Source organism: Fonsecaea nubica (genome assembly GCF_001646965.1).
Source record: "Fonsecaea nubica strain CBS 269.64 chromosome Unknown Scaff8, whole genome shotgun sequence".
Lineage (NCBI taxonomy): Eukaryota > Fungi > Ascomycota > Eurotiomycetes > Chaetothyriales > Herpotrichiellaceae > Fonsecaea > Fonsecaea nubica.
Window position 1 is genome coordinate 386,950 of NW_019173681.1, and position 27,300 is coordinate 414,249.

General features: G+C 52.0%; 7 protein-coding genes across 7 annotated transcripts; 1 reads left to right on the top strand and 6 right to left on the bottom strand.

The window, feature by feature from the left end:
• Window positions 1-264: 264 nt before the first annotated feature.
• AYO20_01986 (hypothetical protein) lies at window positions 265-3,436 on the top strand (the record flags this gene model as incomplete). Its single annotated transcript, XM_022640292.1, has 7 exons — window positions 265-681; window positions 728-1,296; window positions 1,343-1,414; window positions 1,502-1,722; window positions 1,771-1,801; window positions 1,858-2,895; window positions 2,944-3,436. The coding sequence occupies 7 exons, from the start codon at window positions 265-267 to the stop codon at window positions 3,434-3,436; spliced, it is 2,841 nt and encodes a 946-aa protein (XP_022503792.1).
• Window positions 3,437-4,470: 1,034 nt separating this feature from the next.
• Window positions 4,471-5,343, bottom strand: AYO20_01987 (hypothetical protein; the record flags this gene model as incomplete). Its single annotated transcript, XM_022640293.1, has 1 exon — window positions 4,471-5,343. The coding sequence occupies one exon, from the start codon at window positions 5,341-5,343 to the stop codon at window positions 4,471-4,473; it is 873 nt and encodes a 290-aa protein (XP_022503793.1).
• Window positions 5,344-6,722: 1,379 nt separating this feature from the next.
• AYO20_01988 (hypothetical protein) lies at window positions 6,723-9,919 on the bottom strand (the record flags this gene model as incomplete). The annotated part of the gene is made up of 4 exons (XM_022640294.1): window positions 6,723-7,717; window positions 7,766-9,373; window positions 9,435-9,774; window positions 9,833-9,919. 4 exons carry the CDS (start codon window positions 9,917-9,919, stop codon window positions 6,723-6,725), a joined length of 3,030 nt encoding a protein of 1,009 aa, XP_022503794.1.
• A 511-nt stretch (window positions 9,920-10,430) lies between these two features.
• AYO20_01989 (hypothetical protein) lies at window positions 10,431-11,378 on the bottom strand (the record flags this gene model as incomplete). Its single annotated transcript, XM_022640295.1, has 3 exons — window positions 10,431-10,771; window positions 10,871-10,914; window positions 11,020-11,378. The coding sequence occupies 3 exons, from the start codon at window positions 11,376-11,378 to the stop codon at window positions 10,431-10,433; spliced, it is 744 nt and encodes a 247-aa protein (XP_022503795.1).
• A 1,349-nt stretch (window positions 11,379-12,727) lies between these two features.
• On the bottom strand, window positions 12,728-13,351 carry AYO20_01990 (hypothetical protein; the record flags this gene model as incomplete). The annotated part of the gene is made up of 2 exons (XM_022640296.1): window positions 12,728-13,123; window positions 13,208-13,351. 2 exons carry the CDS (start codon window positions 13,349-13,351, stop codon window positions 12,728-12,730), a joined length of 540 nt encoding a protein of 179 aa, XP_022503796.1.
• Window positions 13,352-14,570: 1,219 nt separating this feature from the next.
• AYO20_01991 (hypothetical protein) lies at window positions 14,571-16,342 on the bottom strand (the record flags this gene model as incomplete). Its single annotated transcript, XM_022640297.1, has 5 exons — window positions 14,571-14,765; window positions 14,834-15,325; window positions 15,384-15,894; window positions 15,954-16,054; window positions 16,115-16,342. 5 exons carry the CDS (start codon window positions 16,340-16,342, stop codon window positions 14,571-14,573), a joined length of 1,527 nt encoding a protein of 508 aa, XP_022503797.1.
• A 653-nt stretch (window positions 16,343-16,995) lies between these two features.
• On the bottom strand, window positions 16,996-22,885 carry AYO20_01992 (1,3-beta-glucan synthase component FKS1; the record flags this gene model as incomplete). Its single annotated transcript, XM_022640298.1, has 3 exons — window positions 16,996-17,347; window positions 17,400-22,679; window positions 22,731-22,885. The coding sequence occupies 3 exons, from the start codon at window positions 22,883-22,885 to the stop codon at window positions 16,996-16,998; spliced, it is 5,787 nt and encodes a 1,928-aa protein (XP_022503798.1).
• Window positions 22,886-27,300: the final 4,415 nt, after the last annotated feature.

A 27,300-nucleotide genomic window follows, 5' to 3' on the forward strand; every position in this document is an offset into this window, starting at 1 on the left:
TGAGCAAGGGAGGAACAAGGTGGGTGGCAGGCTGCCACATCAGAAAAGAAACAAAGCGAGGGGCATCGCCACCAGCGCAACGTGGCAGTCTGCTAGATGCGCCTGATCAGCCTCATCCTGCAGGTTGTCAAGGTTGCCTTGCAGGCGAGGCAGATTTGCGATCAAGGTCGCAGGTGTGGTTGCCCGAGTCTCTCCCCAGTAAAGGCCATCGGGACGATCTAATGACACAAGAACATCAACCTCTTGCACAATGAAACACAAAGCATGGAGCTCACGAAGAAAAGATCGTGGTCGACTGCGTTGGGGGATGTCGACACTTGCCCGGATCTGGTTCGCCCGCTTGACATCAACCTCTGGTCAACTGCGCAGCTGAACAGACCGACAGACACCAAAGACCACCATGACCTCGAGATCCCACAAGAGCCATTTTCCGAAACCTGCCTCAATGACCAATTGGCTGAAAATTGCCATGTTGACCTCTACGAAAGTCGAGAGCATTCCTTGGAATCCTCGGCGAGGCTCGCGGCTCGCGACGAACCTCACCGGGCCGACGCTGAACCCCTTGACGAGACGTCTTCGGGCCCTGCAATCGACTCTGACACTTTCTCCACTTCTCGGAGCACCGAGGAGAAAGAACCTTTGGTTAAGGCCGATGAAGCGACTACTGTTTGCTACGGACTGGTAAGAAATCCATCGACATCATTGCAGTTCTCTGCTCATTGCCTAGATAACCAATGCTTCCGCAAAACTCTTCCCTTCCTCCCAACGGTCGTCTACCCAATTCCTCAGGAAAGAGACGGCTTTTTCGATCCGAATTCGATCCGATGGCATCACCCTTTGCGACACCGATGCCCAGGAGGTGGCACAATTAAGCCAGCAACACGCGGCGGTCATCAAAGAGGTGAAGACACTGTGTCCAAGCTTGAGGTGTGAAGTATACCTCTCCCTCGACGACGAAATAATCAGAAATGTTTCTAAGAAGCAGGCCCATATGGTCCTGTCCTGCGAGATAAACCTCTTCGGTCCAGCATCCTACGGAGAGCGTGTCGGAATCTGTCTTGGGGATGCACATATCTTCTTACAGGAGCCCAGTGTGCTGCATCCATCCATCCCCTACTCCAATCCTCATGTATATTCTACAACAGAGGAGGGACTCACCCCGTTCTTCATAAGCCAGCAGTCAGATGATACCCACCATTTCGACCAAGAAATCAAAAACATACTGTGTGAGACTCATCACGGTGGCCTGCAGTCGACCTTCGAACAAGACTCGAGAATCAAGACAACCTTGCAGCCGTAAGAACCCCACTGGATCGACCCTTCAGTTCTAACTCCTTTACAGTCATCAAATCGAAGCACTGGATTTTATGCTGCGTCGCGAGGCTACAGAGGAGACACATCTCCTCTCAACAATGTGGAAGCGGGATTGGACCAGCCTCGAACCAAGGCAAGTATCAAGCTAGTGATACATGACATAGATTATAGTTCTAATGCTCGATAGGTATGTCCACGAGTTGACTCGGGAGGAAAAGCATGCCCCAGTCAACGAGTGTGTGGGGGGCTTGCTGGCAGACGAGATGGGACTGGGGAAGTCTCTCTCGTTGTTGGCACTGATAATCCATACCTTGGAAGAGGCTCGACACTTCATGGCCGACAATCACACCGCATCTCCGCGCCAGGTCCAGAAAATTGGGGCCACCCTTATCGTAACCCCTTTTTCAAGTAAGACTTCCAGAACTATGAAAACAAAAGTTTCCTGACACGATGCAGCTCTGCAGAATTGGCAAGACGAGCTTTCCAAGTAAGTCCAAGCCGCAATGGGGGGGAACATAGCACACCACTGACTCCCTCTGTTAGACATCTCGACGCAAGGGCTTTACGCCTCTACGTCCATCACGGCCAGGCGAAATCCAGGCTGCATTCGGACTTGGCAACTGCTCAAGTTGTGCTGACGACATACGAAACTATCACCTTGGAACGAAAATCATCATCTGGTCATCTGGGTCAGTTTTCATGGTTCCGAATCGCCCTTGACGAAGCCCACTGGATTCGCAACTCCTCAACACAAGTCTTCCAAACCTTGCATGAATTTGAGGCCGAGAGGAGATGGTGTTTGACAGGCACGCCCGTCCAGAATGGCTTAAGCGATATTTGCGCTCTCACTCGCTGGCTCAGATTCCATCCCTTCGACTCAACCCGATCGTTTAGGAAGTTCATCACGGATCCACTATCCAGGCGTGATGAGACTGGTCTCTCTAACCTACGCCGTATGACCAGGGTATTTCAGATTCGCCGTATGAAACAGGCCTTAGGCCTAGGCGGTGTAACGTTACGCACGATCAATGTCTCGCTTTCCAACCAGGAACGCGAGCAATATGATGTGGTGAAAACTAGCATCCTCCAAACCTTGGCTGAGGCCTCCAAGGTCAAAAGAGCACAGCGCTCGATAAGCACTCTCCTAGGCATCCGAGACTTGCGGAGGATTTGCTGCGACGGGATCAGTTTGCAAGACCGCTCTGCACGCCAGCTTGCCGAAATTTCAGCCTGGGGCCCCAACGTTACTTGTAATCAATGTGGCGGGACCATCAGGAGAGCCGGGTGGCCGTCGGTTTTCCACGGACAATGCGGCCATGTGCTCTGTAAAGTCTGTCGAGCCAATTCTCCAAACAACAGCGTCGAAGCATTAGCTGAGGAGGTATCCTGTCTCATATGTGGGGCGGTCGAAGAGGACCTCGTCTCTGGCAATTCTCCGGGTGCCACCAGCACATATGACGGGGTTACCTCCCTTGTCCCGCCAGAGCATGACACAGGGAATTTCACCCCTGCAAAAATTGTCGCAGTAACGTCCAAGCTCCTAGAGCTACACCAGGAGCTCCTTGTGGGTACGGGGAAGAGGTGAGTGACAGCTCCTGAATCCGTGAGGGTATGCTAAGACGACGACAGCCTTGTTTTCTCATACTGGTTACACGCACTAGCACTGCTGGAAAGACGACTTCAACGGCACGGCATTCAATGCGTCCGTATCGACGGCAAGCACTCGCCGGACGATCGGGCCAGAGCACTCTCTGCGTTCCGGACGGATCCAGAAGTACGAGTGATGCTCGTCACGTTTGGAACAGGCTCTGTGGGTCTGACTCTTACAGAGGCGACCGATGTCCATCTCATGGAGCCACATTGGAACCCTATGGTAGAACAGCAAGCTATCGGCCGAGCGCACCGCATCGGACAAGACAAGCCAGTGACGGTGTGGCGGTATGTAGTGGAGCAGAGCATCGAGGAGAATATCGTCCGCAAGCAGCAACGAAAGCTATATTTGGCCAAGATCGCGCATTCCAAACACGAGGGGGAGTGCTCGGGTGGTGGGAGCCGGAACGGGCCAGGGGATGAGGAGAAGCTTGAAGACTTGCTGCAAGAGTGTCACCTGCTCCAGGGATAGAGACCTGGCTGTCCCGTGATGTGCCATCAAAATTTGTGTCGAGGGGTCCCGAGGGGTCCCGAGGGGTCCCGAGGGGATAGCTGTATCGTATCTTGAGGCGCCATCTATCTCCGTGAGTTGCTCTGTTGTCGAGAGGATGAACAATCGCGCACATTGCGATCGTACAATCCAGCCGAAATGTGGTTTTTACCTCCCTCTTGACTTTCTGGGTGATTGACAGTTTCGAAGCAGTAGTTGGTGAGAACATACCCAGCCACGTGCCAGCACAATAATAATGAAAGCACTTATTGTCGATCTCTAGGTCCGTAGAAGCTCATGACTTCCCGCATGCACTCGTTTAACCTAACTCTTTGGGGGAAGGCATCCTCACATCCACAGACCACTACATACATATATAGTTGCGAGTTCTGAGGTCAATCTGTATGCACTTACGACCAAGATCTGCAAACTACCGTGAATTCTCCAAACAATCAACGCTGTTGGGCTTCGTGTCTAGCTAATCTGACTTGGAGATTCACTGTCGGAGTGGAACAGATCAGCCGGAGAGTGGATGACACGAGGACGGAGTGGTGGACAGGAAACCCGCGAGACAAGAATTTGGTTCCCGGTGGTGGAAGAACATAAATCATTTTAGAATCGACAGATTCCATTTCGCAAGGGACCCAGTCAAGCCAGTGTATGAGAGAGAAAATCCCGGGAGAATCAAAGTCCAGGTTGTCAAAAAGGGGGGTGTCTGGGGGGTGTAACCCTGATATCACGTGAACAGAACACGTCGGTGCCTGGCACATTACATTTTTTAAGGTACGGTAGGTATTCGGTTGGCTTGGTGAGGCATTGCTTGCACCAGCTTGCCGCGATTAGATTACAATACCCTGGATATTTGGCACTTACCAGATCCGGCAATAAAACCATATGTTAGGTATCGGATATGACACTAGTAAAGCACTAGAATGGCACTAGGCGTGTATTTACCGAGTACAGCACCTAGTAGAGCCAAATGAAGCCACCCCCTCCCTCCGTATTTCAACTTACCCTCACTGACTCTCACTCACACCCATCGGTATCCACGCAACCTTCACACTCCCCTTTTGTGCCACAATCCCTTCCTGGACAGACACAGACACAGCCGCCGTATCCACCACCTCTCCCTCCGTTTCCCAGGGCATCACAAAGACGCAACGTTCCTCAGCCTCGCCGGTGCCGTCGTCTCTGACCACCTCTCGAACACCGCCCTCCCAGTCCTTACGCACGCGGTCCCACACCTGCTTGACATCGCCGTCCCGCGTGCGCAGGTGTTCTTCGATGCGCTGCTCGTGACGCTGGATCTCGGCTTGGAGCTTGATCTGCTCCTTTTTGTCGTCGGTGGCGTGGTCACGGCCATTAGCATCAGCAGGAGCAGGAGCAGGAGCAGGAGCAGGAGCAGCAGCCAGACCCGACCTCAGTTCGACGAGCCTCAACCTCGCCTCCCGCACCGCGCCGTCGCAGAGCTCTCGGATCCAGGATTCATGCTGCGCGGCCAGCGCGAGCGTGCAGTCGAGACAGTGCGTCGGCATGGTCAGGAATTGCCGCACTTCTACGACACCCCTGCTGCGGTCCGTGTCCGCCGCGGTGCCACCCAACCCTGAAGCGTCTGGGGTATCTGTCGCGACGACATTCTCGACGACCTCGGTCCTCAGCACGGCCGGCAACCGGGCCGGTCGGGGCGTCGGCGGCGTGGTGTGTGGGCACTGCGGGAAATGGAGATGCGTGTGAGGCGGGATCGGGCTCGTCAGGGAGGATGTTCGAGCACGAGCCCGGGTCGCTTGATGATGAGGGTTGACACCACTTGAGGGTGATGGTGGATGAGGAGGAGGATGAGATTTTGGATTGCTGCCGCGCGACGACAGCGTGCGTGCCAGCTTCTTCATCTTGCCAGTACGCAGATTCTCTTGTCTCGTTCTTTTCACACCACACCACTTACACGGGGTTTTTCCTTTCTCTCGCGAGGATGACTTGCCTTGCCTTGCCTTGCTTTCACTTGATTTGAGACCTGAGACTTGAGACTCGGACTCGGACTTGGACTTCACTTGGAATTCACTTGGACTCGACCGTCTCAGACCGAAAGGGGACTTGCTAGGTAGGTATGATTGATGGCTCTCAATCCCGGATCCCACGACTTCGAGAACTTTAGGAATCTTCCATCGATAATCCTCGCCCAAAATCCCGACGTATGTAGGCGCGAGGCCCAACAAAGCGATTGTTGAACGAACAAAGAAATCGACGAACGAGGGGAACAAACAAAAAAAAGCCAAGCAGGGCAGATCCTCGCGACCGTTTGACAATGGAATATGCTACCAACACATCACCGCCCAGCCTCCAGTATGTCGCAGATCGTACATCGTCACTCCTCCGTACCCACGGGCGGACAGACCATCATGGGATCCTAGCCCTCGAGATACCATTGGTTCCTAAACCCCCTGACCCGTGCACAGACACACAAAACGAAAAAAGGAAAACAGAACAACGACAAGACCTTCTCGGTTCTTTGTTCTCGAGTATCGGTCGAGTGACTGCCTGGTTTTCCGGATGCGGCTGTCGTGGTGACGTCGGAAACCGGAAAGGCAAAGAAGACAATGGGGCTGGGCGGTGGCACCGACCGCGACTTATTCGCCGTTTGCGGCGGCGGCGTCATTGTCATTGTCATGGCACTGTCGTTGTTGAAGGGTGGAGGGTGAAGAGCAACTCGATCACTCCTCTGACATTTGTGTGGATGATGGCCAATGCACTCAGGTACAAGGGTAAAAACTTGATCCCTTCCTTATCCTGTATGCAGTTCTCCCCTCCCTGGAATTCAAAGGCGGAAATGGATCCAGAAACAAAATGAGACATAGTCAGCCAGCCAGCCAGCCAGCTAGATAGATAGATAGAATGCCTTCTTCTGACATGGTGAGTATCCAGATGCTGTATAGCTAGCTCCCCATAACTGTTGACAGAAAACTGTGACAATGTGTGTGAAAAATCCACAAAAAAATGCCAGTATAGAGACTCTCCAGCAAGAGAAAGGCTTGAGCCACACCGTGAAGCTGGAGATGAAGTCGTATATCTATATTGTGCACTTGTGCACCGAGGCCAGCGCCAAAGATGCCCAGTACGTAGTTGACCATTGCAACCTATATTCTTTTCTCATTCATTAGCACAGCAAGCCTCGTGATAGCGCATGCCTTGCCACGCACATGCTCGGCTTCCAGGAGGTGTAGCTGGCGTGCAAGTCATAAAACTCCTCGCTCAAACTCCATCGGCACATCTTTTAGAACCCTAGCTTCGATCCAATAAACCCCAGCGCCGCCGCTCTCTTCTGCTTCGCGACAAACTTGTCCACACCGTCGCTCCACGAACTGCTGGATTCCGCTGCTCGATCGAGACTGTCACCCGCCAATCCCAGATTCTCTGTTCTCTCTTGAAGCTGCCGCTGCATGTACGCCCAATACGTCTCCTGAGAATGGTCAGGCTTGGGCGCCCGTCCTGTTCGCGCGGCTTCCCTTTGTCGTTGGAACTCGGCTTCCTGCGCAGCCCGCATTTCCGCCATCATTCGCTTAGAAGGTGGTCGGTCGGGCCCTCCAATGAGGATGTCCATATCTGAGGGAGTGATGTATTGTGTACCCGCGATCCATTGCAGGTTGCTGATCGTAGGTCGAGGAGGAACCATTTTGGTGCCGTCGTAGAGACGATCCGTGCTAGGTGGGAGGGACGTACCACAGCCAAAGACGTTAACCATGGCTAGTTCGCTAGGACCTGCCCAACCCAGGATATCGCCTGTGGGAGACACGATCGCGTCCCCGAAACGCTTCGTGTCAAGGAGATGATTGACGCGGATGCTCGCAATTTCTTTCAGTGCAGGGATTGAGAATGCCCGGGCGGCGCCATCGCCAAATAACCCGACAATCGCATAGCCACGATCTTCGTAGCGGGCTACTGTGGCCGAATCACACAGGTAGTGGTCGAAAGTCTTGGAGGCTCCCTTCGCAGATGCTGGACGGAAGATGTGGGCGGATGAAACTGTGACTGCCACAAGGACGCCATCGACTTTCCGACCGGACTGCAAACCGCCCATTGTATAACCAGTTGCAGCTGCAGGGGCACCTGTGTGGGTATCAATGGGGCACAATGAGATGACCCGGTCCTCTGATATTTGGGCCACACCTGTCGACTGTGCCGAATACCGTCCGGACTGAGATGGGAGAATTTTGAACGTGGCGACACGACCTCGAGATGTTCCCACAAATAGAGCAAGTGAGGAATAATCTATTTACATGTTAACACCGCGGGAGTCCAGGGATGGAAAACACTTACCATCACCATCAAGGGTCAAGATGCCAAATTCCATCGAAGTGGCATATTCTGTCGATTGAGTGGCCGGCGTAGCTCGTCGAACACTACCTCTCCGATGTTTACCACCGACCATCTCGTTGAGAAGAGCTGTGTGGATGATGGCCGGACCGCGTAGATCAACAATGGTCACCCCACCTCCAGCATAACCAGCTGCCACAAAGCCAACATCGGAATGTCGCAGAGCGGTGACGGGGCCTTGTTGGTCATTCGTCATGGTCAGAGGGAGGAGACCTTCCTTCAAGCCTGGGTCAGCTCGTCTGCTGATATCCTGCATTTTGCCAGGTCCTTCGTTCGAGCCAGGATCAGATGGAGGCTGACCAAAGAATTGATTGCGGTTCAGTCGAAAAACAACGAGTTCCCCGGTTTTCAGCCCTACCGAAAGCTCTCCCGTTGCACCAGACATGCCCATCTGGGACACGTCCAGATTATCCCACCGACCCAGGGCTTTTCCTAAATCGACTTGGAGGACGCCAGGGTTTTCAATGACATCGCCATGTCCGGCATCCCATATGCGAATGGTCCCGTCCGCGTGAGCGGCTTGGACGATATTTCTGTTTTCATGTCTCTTAAGAGGCTTGATACCCTCAGCGCCACCGATCAGAAACTGCGGACCATGTTGGCGAACTTCACGCATGCCGAGCCACCTAGTTCGATCGACGAATGCGAGTGCTGTCTTGGTCACAAATGGATGTACGAAAGATAACGAGACGTGTAGCTGGTTGCTGGGTGTGATGGGATGTCCAGAGGGGAAGCTCAATGTGATCACTTCACCAGACGAGAGAACAGTCATGACTGCTATCGGATCATGAGAGCCTGCAAAGTGTGGGGACGAGCGAGGAATAAGGGTAAACGTGTTGATCGCGGCATTAGGTGGTGTAGGCAGCACATGTGTGCGTTTCGGACGGCGGAAATGGTTCGCGAGGAAATCCCACGTCGAGGTTTGATAGTTTGGTGTCGGACCGAGTTCGAGGAATGTCAGGCCTCTCGTGGGGTTAGTTGTCGGTGCGCCGCCTGCTACAAGCAAGCCAGTGTCATCCGGATTTGCCTTTGAACACCATGCAATATGAAAGTACGGCTCCTTCACTGTACCAAAGCCCGGGCTTACCGGCGTGAGAGGGCTCCTAGGTACATCTCTTGGCTGTCCAGCGCCAGGCACGTTGACATCTGTATCCTCAATTGTCCTTGCGTGGATGACCCTGCCGTCTCGAGGGTCCCAGAACACCAGACTCGAGTCGTCGTGGGCCGTCAACACAAAGGTGCCAGTTGGGTGCCAGAGAGCATGTGTCAACCGCGGATGCCGTACGGAGTTGGCGTTGGAAGGATCTCCATCCCCGCCTCGAGCGCCTGGTGGGAGTTCGTAGTGGAAGAACTTGATTGCTTTGTTCTGCTTAAAAGAGTAGATGACGGCGCCCTCGGAGTAACCAATAAGCAATGTCCCTATGTCCTTGGGATGGAACTGCATCGATACAATGGGTAGAATCCGTGCTCTGGGGTTCCGCTCGCGCCACAGGTTGGGGATCTTGAATGCCGTTTGATGCTCGCGGTCCAAATCAAATGCCACGATTTCCCCTGCCAAAGGATGTCAGCAAAATTTCCCCCATCCCAGTCTATCGTATCTTATTGGGCCCACCATTTTGCAAACCAGAGAAACAGTAGTCGAGACTGGGATCCGAGAGGATGGCAACGACCTGGCCGGGAGGGGAATAATTTGCCAGCAGATGCCTGGTGTCGAGGCTGAAGACGCTGACGTCGTTCTTGCTGTCGAGCACAAGGATTTTGTCGGCACAAAATTGGATGGTCCGGATGGATGAAGGTCGAGGAGGAGTGAAAGTCACACAGACTCGCTTCTGGCCAAAGACATAGACGACCCCAGGGCCGAATTGAGATTCATTGGTACCGACTGCGAGGAGAGACTGGACAGGGTCATAGGCGAGCACGGAGATCTGAGAATTGATGCCATAGCGGGCAAACTTGAGACATTGTCAGTCTTCTCCGAATAATTGCAGATCTCAGAGGGAGCGAGCGTACATCGTCTAGCATAAAAGATTCTGGTGAAACACCGGTAGAGAGGTCATTCTGAATGCCGGCCTGCTTGCCGCGAAGGAAATGCGCCATGGTGACTGAGGACGCAGAATCCTCCGCATGACAGGGAGGAGGTTCTGCACTCTATCCGACGAGGTACAAGAGTCACTGTCAACGGCTGGTTTCAGTAAGACGCAGCAGTGGCAGCAAGACCAGACAAGCCTGCGGCTGCGATGGATTGAGGGTCGGGCGGGACGCCAAGTGGCAGCGGAAACGCGTCGGAGGCTCTAGGCGGTTGGCGATGATCTCATACCCCGTGACCAGCACATACTCAGCCTCGTCTCTTCCCTCCTCAGCCTTGCGGTTCACCAATGTATATATACCTAGTACTTTTGGGAGAAATTGAACTAATGCTTTTCTTGTCATTTAGCTCGTACAAGCTATGTGTTACGCCAATTCTGGAGCGAGTAAGGGAGAGTGGTACATTCGCCTCTTGCGAAAGACGAAATCAAGAAAAAGAAATATGCACAATATCTAACCGCGCTATGCAATTGTCCTGGTCTCAAGTATCTATTAAGCCATCCACGTCTCAACCTCCGACCTCTCAAGCCGCCCATTTGCTGCTGTAAGTGGCAGAAACGCTGTTGGTGCTATAGGTGCCGGTATAGCTTCCAGTGTAGCTGGTCGTCTTATATGCGCTCGTGCTGGAAGCCGCGGGTGGGCTTGGCGGGTTTCCAACAGGCTCAATCAAGACGAACAGACCCGAGAGGCAGACTGGTCCCACAGTGTCGCGCATAACAAGTGTGGTGTCGATAGATTGGATGATTCCGGGGAGGACGGTGCCAGGAGGTGGGCAGGGGAAGCTGGGGACGAGGGTGAGCAGTTTGCCCGGGATCACTTTCTGGACCCCGACGTTTTGGAGGTTTCCGAGGGTGTTGAACGTCACTATTGTACAGAACTTGTCAGAATTTTGTCATCGGAGGTCGTCAAGAGTCAACTTGGGCGATGTGCGTGATGACTCGCGGGGGGAAGGAGTGTACGTACAGCCAGAGCTCGGAAGTTCGTTCTGCAGTTGAGAGAAGTTCAAGCTACATTTGGATTTAACCGTCAGTCATGTCCCATAGAATAGGTAGGCTAGATAGAGTTGATAATGTGGGATAAGGGACAAGGCAAGAGGTTGAATATTCACGTACTTCCCGCCACCACTGAAGATGATCTGGGAGAGATCACCATAGATCTGATCGGGGCTGGGGACTGCCAGGTTCAAGGAGCAGTTGGCACCGGCAGCGAAGTCGGGGATGGTGAATTGAGAAGCAGTGGCCAGATCGTAGGCGGTCTCGACGTAGAGATCTTGCGACCTCAGGAAGGCTTGGTCTGCCTTGACTTGTGAGACCGTCTGAATGTCTTCGGCAAAGAGAACGAATTGGTCATCAGCAGGGATGAATGGGCAGTTTTTCGAGGCATAAGGCGGGTAGCTTCCCCCGGAGCCCCAGCTCCCCTTTGCAGCAGCGACGCTGGAGAAAACCGCGGTGGCAACGACTGAGGTCCTCATGGTGCTCAATGAAGAAAATAACTGAATGCGAGGAAATCTTGTACAAAGTCTTGAAAACCAAATTAGACCTAATGAAAGTCGTAAGGAAACTGGTAAGTCAAGTGAGTGGATTGAGAGGCGGTTGATGGCATTGTCCAAGGGTTGCGAACAATTCAAAGACTTTATAGACACTGGTTTCTAGACTGGCAGCGCTGTCAGATCTTTCTTTGGATCTCGAGAGTACCGACACGGACCATCACTATGGGTGATGCTCCAGGTTCCAGGCCTTGCAGTCTGTCTCTTGAAAAGGATGGCTTTTCCTCATTGGCTTTGACGCGGCTCTGGGCATGCATGGGCGCAGAGGAGTCTGAGCCAGACTAATCTCTCTCCTCTATGTTGGGAACCGGATATAGTTCGACCACCACTTCCTGCCGGTGTCCACTGGTCATTCCCTTTCTTGGTAGTGGTCCCTCCCAGGAAGGGCGCCTGATGTCGGAATAAACAACAACGACAAGTCCGACATGTGTGAAATAGCCCCAAAGATCTCGGCTGGCTGCTCCGACCAAACCGTTGCTGTCTTTGTACGCACCATCAAAGATAGCAACATCTTGGGAAGTGTCGACGACAAGCTCTAGCACTGTGATGCTCGCCTCTCGAGGCTAGTCAAGCGACTCCAGGAATTGAATGATCGGCTCCAACAGAGACGAGAGGATCCCCAGCCCATCACCGTGTATATTTGATCCCTCACTAGCCAAAGCCGGATCTGATGTAAGGAGGATCCCGGATTAGGCGAAGAAATACGGGGAAGGGAAGCGGAGGTGGCACATTGGTGGATATTAATACCAGCAAATTCCAGGATGGTGTGGGTTAGATCGGATTAGGAAAACACAACGTGCAGCATTGAGGGAACGAAGAGAAGGACATGATGAGAAGGATGAAAAGGATGCCTGACGAGCAGCAGAACGCAGTCATCTCACAAATTCTCATCCCTCGCCGCTTTAGCAGCCTTGCCTCCTTCAGGAGTCCCTCCCTTTCTGACGCAGCCTCGTCCAGGTCCTTCGCGGCCGCATCTGACATCGACTCCCCTTGGATCTAAAACACAACTGCAGGTAAGCCCGGTCAGCTTCCACGCTTTTTGATTTCTTCTTGGCTCTCTGTTCTCGACTTGGGGGGACACCACCACCCTCCTCGTTTGACAGGGTATGACCTTGCCCGGGAGAAGGGCATTATCGGGAAACAAGAAGGTAGAAATGCGCTCTCCATTGACCCTCGGTGCATAGTGAGTGGTAATTACCGGCCTGCTAAATCAAGTCCATTTTTCGTCCCCTGGTCCATGTTCCTCTGACAAATGTCTGGACTGAAGACACATTTCACAGCTTCAAGACTCCCCTCGCCATAAGGATCTGCACTGCCGGCATCGAATCACTCATGATCTCTGTCCTTTTCAACACGATCCCGTCATGCGGCGCTCCCTGCTGCTTGGCATAGACGAAATGAAAGCCACCCGGAATCTTGACATCCCATTCCCGTCCCTGCAGGTCCTGGACCTTTTTTTCCTGCGCCGTTGGTGACCCTTGACAGTTGGCGAACAAGTATGCTTGGCCGATCATCTCCCAACCCTCGTCCGTGTCGAAGCAGACCAGGAAATAGGGCTCATGGAATTCCTGGGAGAACGGTGCGTACATGCCCTTGGCTTCGCTAAAGGCCTGTGCGTTACCGGTGTGTACTGAGCCGTCGGGTTTGACGAGAGTGGCATCTGCAGAAGTCTGTGGACCTTCAGGTCAGCGACTGAGAAGCGAAAGAGCCGCACCAAGATTGTACGAGACACTCATAAAGCATGAGAACCTCACCCAATCGCATTCCTCCTGGCTCCAATTGCCGCGCTTGTTGAAGTTGATCGTGTAGTCCTCCATCCACTTCATTGCAGGATGCTTGCGAGTTTCATCGTCCCAGGTTCCAACATGGACAAAAGCATCTCTGGTTGGGTAAGACATGGTGACCACAAAGGCCCTGAGAATCTTCTTTGGCAGCCAACTGGACAAGGAAGAAAGTATGGTACGGGGTTTCAGCAGCTGCAGTTTGCTACCTAGGAGGAGAGCATGACCGAGCAACAAGAGTGACACGAGCCGGGTTTATGTAGTCGACACCATCCAACACGAGGCCAAATGCAAGTCCATTCAGCTCGACCAGTCTGTCAAGAGCCGGATTCAGCCGCTCCACCAACAGTCCTGGCATTTGGAGCATGTGAGCACCGGACAGGGCGTCGTTCGAGGCCCATTCGACTGCTGAATGACAGGAACAGGCATGGCAGACATGTGGCCAGCAGAGCAGCAGACCTCCCCGCGTTGCTGGAAGCTGCTGAAGGTCCAAGGGAAAGTGTTCGTAAGCGAGGCTCTCCAAGAGGACGACCAGACACCGCCACACCCCGCAATTGAGCGTCATACTAACCATCTTTCGCAGGTGTTCTGAGAGTCTAAGATCCGGAATATGCGGAGACGTTGGAATTTCCTTCAGCTCGCGGAGCCGTTGATGCCACATGCTGTTTCTCTGCGGCTGGGGGCGGAGTAGAGTGACAGACATGGGTCGGGAGAGCTCGTATCCGGGCGAGGATGGAGAGCAGAAAGAGATAGGAGCAGAAATACAGATCAAGCCTCAATCAATCATTCCACCTGAATGGACTGGTACAGGATCAAGACTCAGAAGAAAGAGTGCAAGTGTATATACTTTCCATCCAGGAGGTACGTACCTATACAATTCGGTGCATTTTCCGCTCATCCTACGCTACGACACTGTGGTTCGCAGGGAGTTCCTAGTTCATGTCAGTGCCTTGATCAATCCACGATCGATAGAAAGTTCCTGATCTTGCCTGCCATCCATCATGCTCCAGTTTTGGGCGCTACCGACTTGTCGCTTGGATCCTATACCAGGCGATAGCAATACCAACGGAGAGCAGGAACCAGCAAAAAAGGATTGAAAAATGGCCGATCATCGTCATTATTAGTTGGTTGCTCTGTATGTGAAACTCTCATGCTCTGGCCCAGATAAGGGCGGCTGCTCTCGAAGGAAAAACCCGCCCTAGGCCGTTCATTATTCTTCTGCTATTACAAAAATCTAAATGCTGTTCCGCTGTATCCCGGACAAAGCAGAACTAATACTGTATTGTACAAACGTCGAGGACCGGGAGACTTGCGGTTGACAAGAAGCAAGACCGTTTCACCGTTTCCGTGTAAGGATTTTCGTAATTGCGTGCCGAATCGTGATGCCTGCCTTCTCGATCTCTTTCTTGGTCAAGCCGATGGTTATGCAAATCCTGAGAGCAGGTAACGGCGTAAAAATATCGGTCTTGGTGCCTGAGGGTCCCGCGGGGAGTGACTTGGCCCGGGTGATGAGAACGTTCTGCGCGAGGCACTATGTCCAATAAGTTAGTTGTGAGACCAGGATCGATAGGAGAGAGAAAGGACTTCTGTCTGGCTCACCTCGTCCACGATGTCCTGCAGCAATTGTTGTTGATCCTCGAACGTCAACCTCCGTGATGAAACCACCTCAGGCTTCAGCACCAGCAACATGATTGGATTCTCGGGTGCACTTGTACAGTACATCCAATCACTTCGCGGGTCAAGCTGCTGCCACATGGCCTTGATATTCTCTTTCAATTGGAAAAACAAGTCCGGCTGAGTCTGCAACATCATCAAGGTCTCGCTTGCCGTGACAGCGGACATGGCTGGCAGCGCTGCAGAGAAGGTATACGAGGCCGCAGATAATCGCTGGTGCTCGACAACTTCATCCGACCCCGCGCAGAAACCTCCTGCCGCCGACAAAGGACCTGCCATTGAGCCGACAATCATGTCCACCTCTGCTGCGTCAACGTGCTGGTGTTCAGTCACACCTCGACCAGTTCGACCCAAGACGCCAAACGACCACGTCTCGTCAAGGATCAGTCGGAACTTGTACTTGAGCTTCAACTCAATCTGCACAACCTCAGTTAGAACGCTCAATCTCCTGGCGATCGATCAGGGGGTAACTCACAATTTTGGGCAAATCAACCATATCACCAACATTCTCGAACAGTCCCTCAGTAATGATAAACCGTCTTGTCAGCGGCTTTTTGGCTTGTTCCTTGGTAACCTTGGCCAGCACCCTCTGTAGATCTTCCATATCGTTGTGTTCATACCATCTGACTGCACTTCTGGAAATCTGTATACCCTTTCGAATGGCATAATTCACGGCTTTGTCGGCAACGATTATGTCCCCTCTCTTGGAAAAGGCCGGAATGACACTGGAAATCGTGGAAAACGCTTGAGCATAGATGATGCATGCCGTAGTACCGAGGAAGGCCGCAATGTCCGCCTCGATCTTCATGTGGACGTCCTGGGTACCATAGAAACCGGGCGGGCCGCAGGGCCCAACTCCATAAGTACGCAGTGTCTGAATAGCCCGCTCTTTGAGGTTTTCGTTCGAGATAAAATTGTAGAAGTTGTACGAGGCTAGGTTGATCACTGTTCGGCCGTTATTCAGTTTGGTTCGGGGGCCACTGGGTCTGTCGCTTCATATTCAGTATATTTTGTATGTAACAGTAATCTTCAAAGCTGGACTTACCCGACGATGATGGGGTGCCTTTCCAGTTCTGCTTCCTCGAAGGGTGTGGTCTTCCCAACCAGAGGCTCCGGCGTCCACTCATCAACCAAATCGTCGATTTCCTGGTTTCGCAGTCAGCCCTTCAACGCTCGCTATCCCCATTGCCTAAACAATGTGCCCACCTCATCAGACAACTTCACATAATTCTGCTTGGTCGAATACTTTGGAGCTAGCAAATATCGAATTGCGAACAGCACCAGGAAGAGCTCGACGGCAGACCGGATCGGGTCGTTCTGGTAACTGGACTTCACGTAGCGAAGGAAGATGGCGGACCCAGGGATTTTCTGGAATTGTTCGGCGGCATTGTTGGCCAGGTTGGTGACATATTCTTGGGCGTCATGAGAGTCCATCTTGTGAGGTCAGAAAGGAGGTGTCAACAACCTCCCCAAAAACGGGGTTAGAAACAGGAATGAGGCGATCACGGCGGGTTCTCGAGTCGGGAGCCTGGGAGGATTTAACCATGCCGCGGTCACTCAGGATCCTGCGAAAGCGAAAAGGGCTCAATGCGGCAAGTCACGTGGCACAGTCAGAAACCCTGCTCGCCTGGATTCAGGGGCAGATCAAATTTCCGGTCCTCGCTGCTGACCAACAAATCTCCAACTACAAGAAATCAAGTCCTCGTGCCTCGTACCGCGAGTACCGGCTCGCCTGAAACCCAAAGACTCTGTCCAAAGTCCATTTCAATTGTATGCAGTTCTCATTTGACTGTCATGTACAGTACAATATCTCTTAAGCAAATAAAAGTTCAACCAGACGCCCCCTTCACCCCCCCCCCCCCCCCAATATTTGCTAGGTTCGAAAGACCAGCTAAAGAAAGCTCCCCTTTGCAAAGGCTGCTTGTCTATGCCATTTCAATCATTAATTGGTTCGGATCAATGGCCGATAAGAGAATCTCAAACTCATTAGAGGGCCGTGTTGTCTAATTTGTTCTCCTCCTTCCTGTCCGTACGCACCAATTTATACACGCCAACCGTTTTGCGCAAAGCTTTGGCCATGACTGTTTTTACCAGCGGATAAATCGTCCGCCACCGCCTCCGAAGCTGAAGGGGTCATTGGAGTTGGCCGAGGTGGTGGCAGCCGCTGTTGCAGCCGCAGTTCCAGCATCCTGACCAAAGTTGACGAGAGCCGAACCGGTAACGCCAGTTGTCGTGTCGTTGTTGTTCTGTCCGGTAGGTTGAACGAGGTCGAGAGGAATGGTCGGTAGTCCAGTGATGTATTTCCGGACAATGATAGGCCCAATGATGAGCACAAGGAAAATAATGAGCATAATGAAATACAAAATGGCGTAGCGAATGACACGTCTCTTCCGGAGACGGGATTGTTTGATCGAGTAGATGGGGGGTCTGATCTGACGGCTGTAGAAAGGATTAGTCTTGCGTTGAGAAAAGGGGAAAGGAAGTGACATACCTGGGTCGAAGCCAGAAGAGCATGACCGAGTGGAATTTGTCGATGTAGGGAACACAGAGAGCCGGCAACATGATGAACATGATGATGTGCCCAAGGATAAAGTCCGCGGCGAAAAATCCAAGCTCGGTGATCTTGCAAAGATATTCTCGTGCAGGCTGGGACATCGAGTGCCAACCCATCGAGTACCATTTGCCAGTCCACCAGGCAATGTTGGAGGTGTCGTGTTTGAATTCTCTCGTCAAGCAGAGCGCGATGATCAACTTGAAGACGAATCGTTGGAGAGCCACCACAGCGATCATGCCCAAGAGTGCCTTGGCGAAAACCCATCCCTCGAGGAAGAACATGACCTCCCAGAACGCAAAGAGCATAATGACGGCCACACCATGAGCGATGGCCGCGAGGACCGAACCAAACTTCTTGCAGCACATGCTCAAGACAGGACCCATGCAGCAAGCCATGCCAAAGAGACCAGCCAGCACACCAGCGTTGATGGCAATGGGAGCAAAGGCTACAATCGCTACTCTGACCAAAGAGTTTGTAGGTGGCTTGACATCAGTTGTTACGCCGGTCTGAGCGTTGATGAAGAGGTAAGGGATCAGCGTAAAGCAGACAAGCACCAGGGGACCGACAACCTCGCTGAAGAAGACACTGGTGAAGCTAGCCCGAGGGACGTCCCCAGAGAGCTTCTCGGACGGAACACCCAGAGCCTTGCGCTTGTATCCGGTGAGACGAGTACGCGACAGTCGACAGAAAGCGATCCAAGACGAGGCATGCGACCGCGAGTTGCCCCGAGACAGCCACCTCAGATAGTCTCTGTAGTCGATGAAGAAGTCGTTCCAGGCGAACTGGTGGGGGTTGAAGATGAAGGGGGAGATGCAAAGCCCCAGTAGTGAAACCCAGAACCACAAGAGCCAGGCACCCCAGACAGTGATTGTACCGAACAGCAACATCATCAATGAGCGAGCTCCCAGGTAGATGGACGGACCAGCGAAACGAGAGTAGAGAACTCCGAACGGGATGCGTGCTGTCGCAAAGCCACGGCCAGTACCAATGTATCGTGCACCTCCAAATGAGAGATCCTGTTGAATGGAGCTGGCATAGATCTGGCACACAAACACCTCGAAGATAGGCGAGGCAGATGCAAAGTGCTTAGCCAAACGAGTAGCAGCGCGCCAAAATCCACGCTCGGTCAACTCCTGAACAACCAGGGGTACGAAGGAGATGAAGAAGACAATGAAGATGGAGACAACGCAACGCTCGACCCATTCCATAATAGGCGTCAGGTTTGTGCATCCGGTAGGCTTGAGAGGATCTGTCGGCGGAACATTTCGGTTGTAGAAACAGACGATAGTCTCGTGTCTCAAGGCGCCAAGGTTGATGAGCACAATCATGAAGAGCTGCACAGACAACATGATGAACATGTTGTTGATATGGAAACCAGGGTGCGCATAGTAGAAAGACAGGAAGCGATCCAGCGGCAGCTGAGTACCCAGATAATAGTACTCTCGAGACAACATCTGTTCACCCATACCAGTCCCGATCTTGGTCGTGAAGTTGAGAATGGAACCAAAACCAAGATCGCGACCCTTGCCACACTGGTAGTATTCACAATGCTTGATGCGTCCACCACGGATGAGAGCATTCATTCCAGCATAGATATCTTCGTTCAGGTGCAGACCCTTTTGAGCCTTCGAGACACCACCTCGAGTTGTCATGAAGATACCGTTGAGGAAATCAGGATGACCATAATGAAGCTTGCCGCCGATTTGAGCCAGAGTACGAGCGAAGAGAGTACCGAAGGTTTGTTCTTTGCCGGCAGCCACATCACCAAGCACACCAATATTCTCAGAGAAAATGTATTCGCGAGCACCGAGAATAGCCACTGGGGTAGTCTTGGTTGGCGGCAAGCCAGGAGTGTATGGCGAGACATTATCAGTCGTCATTTCCTCGAACTCGGCCAAGACGCTTCGGATTTTCAAACACTCTTCCAAGTAGTTGTCTTGGTTGGCGTCGATCAGCTGAATGTATTCGCCACGGTAGAAGATAATTGCATGATTCTGGTTGTCGGATTTGCCGTCTCCGAGAATGGGGTTGCCAGAGAGCTGGACTCTGAACTTGGGTCGACGCATACCGTTCTCAAGGAGTTCCGAATGGCCATCAATCAGGGCCGAGTACAAGCGAGGTTCTTCTCCTTCATTCTGTGGCGGTTCTTCGTCCAGGTATGCGATCTGAAGGTCTGGATAAGCTCGGAGTAAGAATTCGGTGTTTTCACGCTCTTCCTTCTTGAACTTGGCGTAGCGCTGCATGGAAACCACAATCTTGAACTTGCGTCTGGCCATTCGTTCAAGTTCACGCTCAAGCTTGTCAGAGTTGCCACCGAACATCTGTACCACTTCTGGATTCTCCACGCGATACAGGAGTTTGATGGCTCTGCTGTAGTTCATGAAACCCGAAATTGTACGGTACAAGGTTTGAGAGCGGAGGGAGGCCCAGATTCGAGTTCGCAAAGTATATTCTGGCGCAGCCGACTTGAAACCAATGCAGTAGAACGGAAGATCATCGATCTTGCTCTTCGCTGTATCTTTCTCGGATTTTTCATAGTCGCCGTTGAACTGAGATGTCTCGTCCGCAAGAATTTTAGTGTCTTTGACAAAGCAATCCCACTCATGAGGATGGAGCTGTTTCAGGTATTCAAGAAGCGTAACCCGAGAATAAGGCTCATCTTCACGGATAATCTCTCGCAGCGACAAAAGAATCTTTTCACCGTAGTGGGGGATAAGGACGGTGAAAGTCGGCATATTATCAACTGGAAGAGGTTCGGGAATAGGTGTCGACAGTGACTGAGCGAAGAATGAGATACGACGCTCCGCTTCACTCTGTGAAGGGAAGAATTCCGTCTTGAACGAGTGATCTTCCTGAGAGACAAAGAACGTCGGAGCCCGAAGTGTGCGCTTGCCTTCCTGCTCCGAAGGAACTTGGTGGTAGAGCAGTTTCTGAACATGGTCGATAGCCAAGAGATGTTCTCTGTACATGGAAATAACGATGGCATTCCAGACTTGCGAGATGAGAACCTTTGGCTTATACTTGATTTCCATGTCAGTCGTAGCCAGGACCTTGGAGTAAATTCGCTTCGGCAAGCGAGAGAAAATGTTTCGCCATGGTGTCCAAATAGATACACCCAAGTAGAACGACCGAGCGACTGAGAAGACGCAGTTCCAGATGATATACCACAAATAGGTATCCAAGAAGAACAGGATCAAATCCGTGAAGAACATGATTCCGAGCAAGATCTTCGGCTGATACTTGCAGAGGTAGTCTTTCAGAATCTTGTCTCCTTGGCAATGCTGGATTTTGGTGTAGGATAGAATCTTGATCGGGTCTCGGAATGACAGCGTGAGGAAGAAATACGACTCGGCCAATTTGGCAGCGAAAACCATGATCCACAGGCCGAAAGACATCCACATGTCGTTACCCTTGAGACGAGGGTACGAGGCAGTGAAAGTTTGACTGGCGACATAGCGACGACTGTTCCCGGTCAGGTAGCTCCCAAACAACCCGCCCAGAGGCATGATTGAGAAAAAGAAGAATGTGGCCAGAGCGACAAGGAACTGCACCACGCCCAAAATCAGAGATACCTTTGACGTTTGCGAGAAGCCAAAGATGTAGACACTGGGCGCAATGTTCAAGATGAAGACACCGATCAAGAACAGGAGTCGCTTGGTCAAATGCTGAGCACCTGCCCATTTCCGAGGGACGTATGACCATTCGATCAAAGTAGCCAGGATGTTGATCAAAGTCGCAATCGTCCCACCTAGAGCGACGGCAGACCACTGAGCAGCAGCGTGAGGCTTGTTGTTCAGTTGTTGCTGATAATTCTTAGTGTACAGCGTCGGAGAATTGAAAGCTGTGTAGAACCAGAAAGTCGTGAGATGGATAACCCAGATACGGTTGAAGTTGACAATCAAGTGGAACCAGGATCGAGTCTCCTTGTATGTCTTGAAGAAAACCTTCTTCCAGTTTACCTCGCCCAACTTCAGATATCTCTCCGCAGGTGGAAGATCAACAATCCGCGATTTGTCGTTCATTACGATCCTCTCAATACCTTCGGGATACCAGAAGAGCTGGTTGATATCATCGTATCCAATAACCTTGTTGTGGTCCTTCTCCCGACGAACGTACTTGCCGTCGATAATTTCGTAGGCCTGGTCGCGGATATAGGTGTAGAGAGGAGTGATGACATTGTTCAGGTAGGTGAACTCCTCAACTGCTTCGACACGAGCCTGGCATGCGGGAGAGTGCAGGTAGTCGTCTGCACACTTAAATATGAAGCAGAGTGCCTCAGGCATGAAACGCACTTGGTTGGCTTCGCCCCAACAAAGCAGGTACAGGGCGATCTGGCGGGCACGGTCATGCTGCGACATCTTGTTCATGCGTGTCTTCCAGCGGTACTCGGCGGCCTCCAAGGAGTTGTCACCCTCGAGAGCTTCCAAAGTAGCCTCTTCATTTTGTGGGTTCTCCTTTGCCTTTTTCGCGGCAGCCTTTCTGGCCTTTCTTGTTCGGCGGTTTGCCTTTCCGAGCTTCATGTTGGCGAAACCTACCGCATCATCAAGGTCCAGATGAGCAGCAAAATACCACCGGCGATAATTTGCATTGTCGCCTCCAATATAATCTGCATGGAGAGACAACAAGGCCTGGTTGGGCGTCATGCGCGAAGCTCGTGAATCCAACAAGGTCATCATGTGGTCGTACATGTTGCGCATGCTGTCACGTTGGAAGCCGAACTTTGAAGTCAAATCCAAAAATATGTCTTCAACCTCCTCTTTCGAAAGGGGAATCTGGGCATCGGAGGTCCAGGCTGGATAAGGCTCGCGAGAACGTTGGCCGGCAGGCAAAGCATTGTTGTAATCCATCCCATAAATCGGAGTCGAGGCGCCGGATGACCTGTTACCACCATATGAAATTTGAGAAGACGGAGGTCGGTACCCACGTCCGCCCTGACCATCGTAGCCGCTGTTGTAGCGCTCATCCCCACGACCATAGTAGTCCATTTCAGCTGCGCGGCCAATGTCAGATCTCATGGTAAAGTCACTAAACGTTTCCGAGTCCTCTTCCGAGTCATGGCCGCGGCGTCTTGGACGTTGTCCTTGGTTGTAGTGCTGTCCAGCAGCTCCTTGGTCATAGTATTGGCCGTCATAGTAGTCGTCCTGATACCCTTGGTGACCTTCGTAGTAACCGCCGTCGTTGTGGTAAGGATTTGATGCATCGGCATTATAGTAGCCACTGCTCCGTGTCAGTGCACTGATGAATAAGTTCAAGACTCGTAATCCTTACGATTCATCATAATAGCCCTCGCCTCCATGTTGCTGGTGGCCACCATAGTCATATTGGTCGTGGTAGCCATGTTGGTCCTCCTGGTAATAGGCGTCGTTGCCATGATGCTGGCCGTAGCCATCATCATAGTCGCCCTGGTGAGGATGACCTGACATCTTGAGTATGGTTTCTGATACACGACTGAAGTCAGCATGTGGCAGCCAAAGCGGGTGATTCCAATGTTTGCACAGTAAATCCGCAGGACAAAATCTTGTTCCACCTACTTCAGAGATGTCCCATCAAAAATGTCCCAGAGTGCAATATACGGCACACGCGAAAACGTCGATCGCACGTATTGTGTGGTGTGTAATATTAGGCGTGGTATGAGTATAAGCAGTAAACGTGAGACAGGGGGTACGCGGCGTAGGGGAATGATGGAATTCGTCAAGCTCCCTGTCGAACTGCCACTGTCTATTTTCTGGGAAATCCCAGCAAGACAGTCCTCGGAGGAAAGCTGGCTCAAGAGTTGTCAAAATCGCAGGTGAAAGGTAGAGGGAGCGGATGTTGGTGAATTGGGCGGAAGTTGTTGTTGAAGCGAACGAAGGGGGAGGTGCGGTTGCTCAGCCAATGTGCCGCTGCAGAAGGCGCGTTGCTGATAGGCGTTGCCCTTATTTACGGACCCCGAGCTGACAATTGCCCTTTCCCAAGGCCAAGACGAGCAAGTCCTCGTTGTCCTTACCTTCTGCTCGCAGCGATAGAAGCGAGTGAAGGAGGATCACGAGGAAGAAAACGACAGTACGAAAGAAGATTGTCGACGAAGGACCAAGGTGCGAGGCTGGTGAGTTTGAATAATGGGAAAAAAGGACGACAAAGGGAGCTGAGCAGTGTACCCGTAGAACCAGGGAGGGAGCAGGATTGGACAAGAGCTGGCAAGACTGGAGTCTTCTCAGGACATGCTTGTTTCGGGCTTAGGATTAAGGGGGGCCGACTGCTGGTGCATGAGGTGCGCAGCCTAGAGGCTAGAGACTAGAGGGGACCTGGCTACAGTGGGTGGCCCAGTGGCTCTTGGGATTTGTCGGCCGATGGTTCGGTGGATGTTGCCTCCAAACTTGTGATTTCGGGCCGGCAGGGGCGCATGGGGGGCTTCAACCCAACAAGCAGCAAACGGCTGAGAGCAAATGAGGCTTAACTGTTACTCAGGCACACCCCCCGACCAGGGTGGCAGGGATCAACAAACAAGGGGGGGAAAGGTGGGCTGGGCGATAGGCGCTAGGCAATGGGCATTGAGCATTATTGGGCAAATATGAACCAGGCCCATGAGGAACGCCACACCCACCACCACCTTTTTTGATTCTTTGTTTTGTCTCCTCTTTTGCTGCTCTTTGGCGGCGTCTTCGGCCATGGCACATAACACTAACCGTTGGTGAAGGAAATGCCTCGAGTTTTCCTGGCCGCGTCCTTGCCATTCGTTCCTCGGTCGATGAATTGCGACACATCAAGAGCGTCATCTCTCAGCCTGTACCCACTTGACCTACATCGCTTATTGCGCTACGGACACGCTTCCCGCCTTGCTGCAGCTCGACTACTATCTCTGGCACACCAACAACTTAATCCGTGGCTGGGCTGGTGGCTATGTACGAGTGCATATGCATAACAGGGCAGCACATCGAGCCACACGCTAAATGCCTTGATTATATGCCTATCATGGTCTAAATGGTGCACGACGGGTCAAGAGAAACGGTCATCATATACTACATAGGCAAGAAGGATGAAGCTCACCCTGTTTCGTTGGCGGAGATATTGCCTGGTACGCGGGTCACACAACCCGTGTTTCATACTATGGAGGGGCATTTTACGTGCAGATCTCAACTGCGTCTCGGGCAATTTTTTGGCTGTCAGCAAAACCTGCATGTTTCCGCAATGGTGGAAGCAATGGACGGATGGTGGTCCCGGTAATCTGAGTTGTTCCTCCGCGTTATTGTTCCGATGCAGTGCCACCTGGTGCCACCAGTGCTGATAATACTGTCCTGGATGCGGTGGACAATGATATCCATTGGAATTTTGGCAAGGAGATGCACAATTCATGTCGCTGACAAACACCGAAAGAGGGCCTTACCAGCCAACGCGGTTCTCCAGATGGCACAAGGTGCCGAACGAGGTCAAGAACAGTCCATCCGAAACGGCTTCATTGACTCCGAATGCCGTGACTGACAATCGCATATTGTACCAATGTAGGTAGGTACAGCAGGTACATACAGTAGGTACGGAGTTCGGAATTCTGTTCTGAATGGTTTTATAGGTCGCCGTTATCTATTTATCAGGTCTTGTGTGTTGTATACTCCGTCGACTAATTTCTTCGACACGTGGATGATAAACAGACTACATGTGAATATGTAAGTGCCATGTAACAACGTTTTTGGCCCTTGTCCTTTTTCTGGTGTGATATTCCTTTCGATGCGGCATCCCTGTACCTTGCGACATGTAGAAAAGTACCCCGTGAATTCATATGCAAATATCTTTCAACATGCTTCCTCTAATCCCGCTTGTGGCTTCTGTGGCTTTGTAGCCGAGAAAGTATCATGATTGATTCTGTGGGTCAACTCTGAGACCGGATCGGCAGCGATTGTCATTGTTGGCGTGTTTGTATTTCCTGACGAAGAATGCTCTCATATCGACTAGAAAGATCCAGTCCCAGCAAGGGCCTTATCACAGATCTTTGGCCAGACCGTTGAGCGTGCCTGACGTACCAAGCTCCCAGGCTCATGATCATCTGGAAAATCTTTCATATCCAACACCCTCCATCCTTGATTATACGAATAAAAAAACCTGCTTTTTGATCCACCTCGAGAAACCGGCATTTTCATGTCAATCTCTGGGCCACTGTGGGTGAAACAAGCTTTGCTAGAAACAATAGATGCAAGACCAGCTTTAAGTGGCGAATTGCTATTTCAGGTGGGCCTGTCCCTCATGGACTGATCATGAACCAGGAGTCGTCATAGCCCAGGGGCTCGATGGAGAAGGATCGTGTTGGGCGTGCCATACCCCTGGCCATTGGATGCAACCAGGTGGGAAAAAAGGGGGCCATTCTCCAATGGATGTGGCGGCCTCGGTCAGCAACCCAGACAAATCCAATTTCGTCCAGGGCAAATAAGAGCCAGGCTGCGGAGAACGCGGTGGACATATCAGGGCCATCATTATCTCGATTCTGTTGCAAGGCCGAGACACTGTTGTGCTTGTTTGAGCTCGAAAGGAGCGCCCAGGATAAGGAAGCCGTGAGACATGCAGAGACTTTCCTCCACACCGTCACTCATTATTTGCTAACAACATATCAGTGGCAAATCATGAACCCAGTCCTTGCACGGACCTGATCGGAAAGACAGGGAACGGAGTGTTGCCAATACCTGGGAAAATATTTCTCGATAATGAGATGTATGTCAAAGGAGGAGCAGGTCCTGGTCTGGGGGTCCCTCAGGAATCCATCAGTTGGGGGGAATTGCGGTCCGAGTAATAATATGTACATGATTATTCCCTCGAGTGACTTCTTTGCTTGAATCTGTGCTGTTCTTCTGCTTCACTGCCTCCCAGAAGGGTGTGTGCTCGATACCCGTATGCATTAATCTCGTCAATGATTGTTGATAGTCCGACGAAATGAGATGATGGTTAATCATCACAGTTGTTGCGGACCACGGACTTTGAAGATGCACAGCCTCAACGAATCGGTATCTCTCGTATATGACTCGATGGAGAAGGGACGCGTGTCGAACACCTTTGATGTTGCGCCGGCAGACGCGGCAAAAACAGTATCGAAAACAGATCTGCAACAAGTCCGAGGACCAATCGACAGCAGGTGAGTGCAGATGCCCCCTAACGGCTCTGTTAGGGCTGCCACGAGTAAGGCTTCACCGTTCTGAGGGAGCTTAAGCAGCCTAAGCACCCTGAGGCAGCTAACGGGGGCGCCCACGAATTAGGCACAGATGCCCCCCAGGAGAACAGAATCTTGGGGTCTTTTGTTGTGGTGTGGTTCAGGAGCCTACCAGCCTGAGTTGCCTTCGTCCTTAGGGAGGAAACACCCAGGGGTTTGGTTCAATCGGCACCCGTGATGGTCCGTTATGCGTTTATGCTCGGTGTCCACACCCAAAGCAGATCAAACCAGGCCAAACCCCATGAATGCATCGAGCGGAGGAGGGTACGACAACAAACCACCACTACTGCCACTCATCGTACTAACTGCGTAACGCTCCCCATCCCTTGAAATCTGTCCCCCCTTGATCTGAACGTCGCAGTCACCGTCGTCAATCCTCCTGTAGAAGTTTGTCTGCACTTGATCTTTTTGTTACCCTCCTTGCGCCCCTTGTTTACTACCTTCGTTGGTTCATTCACATTCGTGACATTCTTTTCCATATCCCTAACATTGTTTGTCCTTCGTTCCTGCCTGCTTGTTGGGCAGCGACAGCTCATTACTGTAATCACCAGTGCCCTTCCTCGCCTGGGGAAACAACATTCCTGTTCTGAGGTATCTCGAGAACATCTGCACACCTTTTAGCCGCACGCACACGCCCTTGAAAGACTACTTCCCTCTGTTCAACTACTT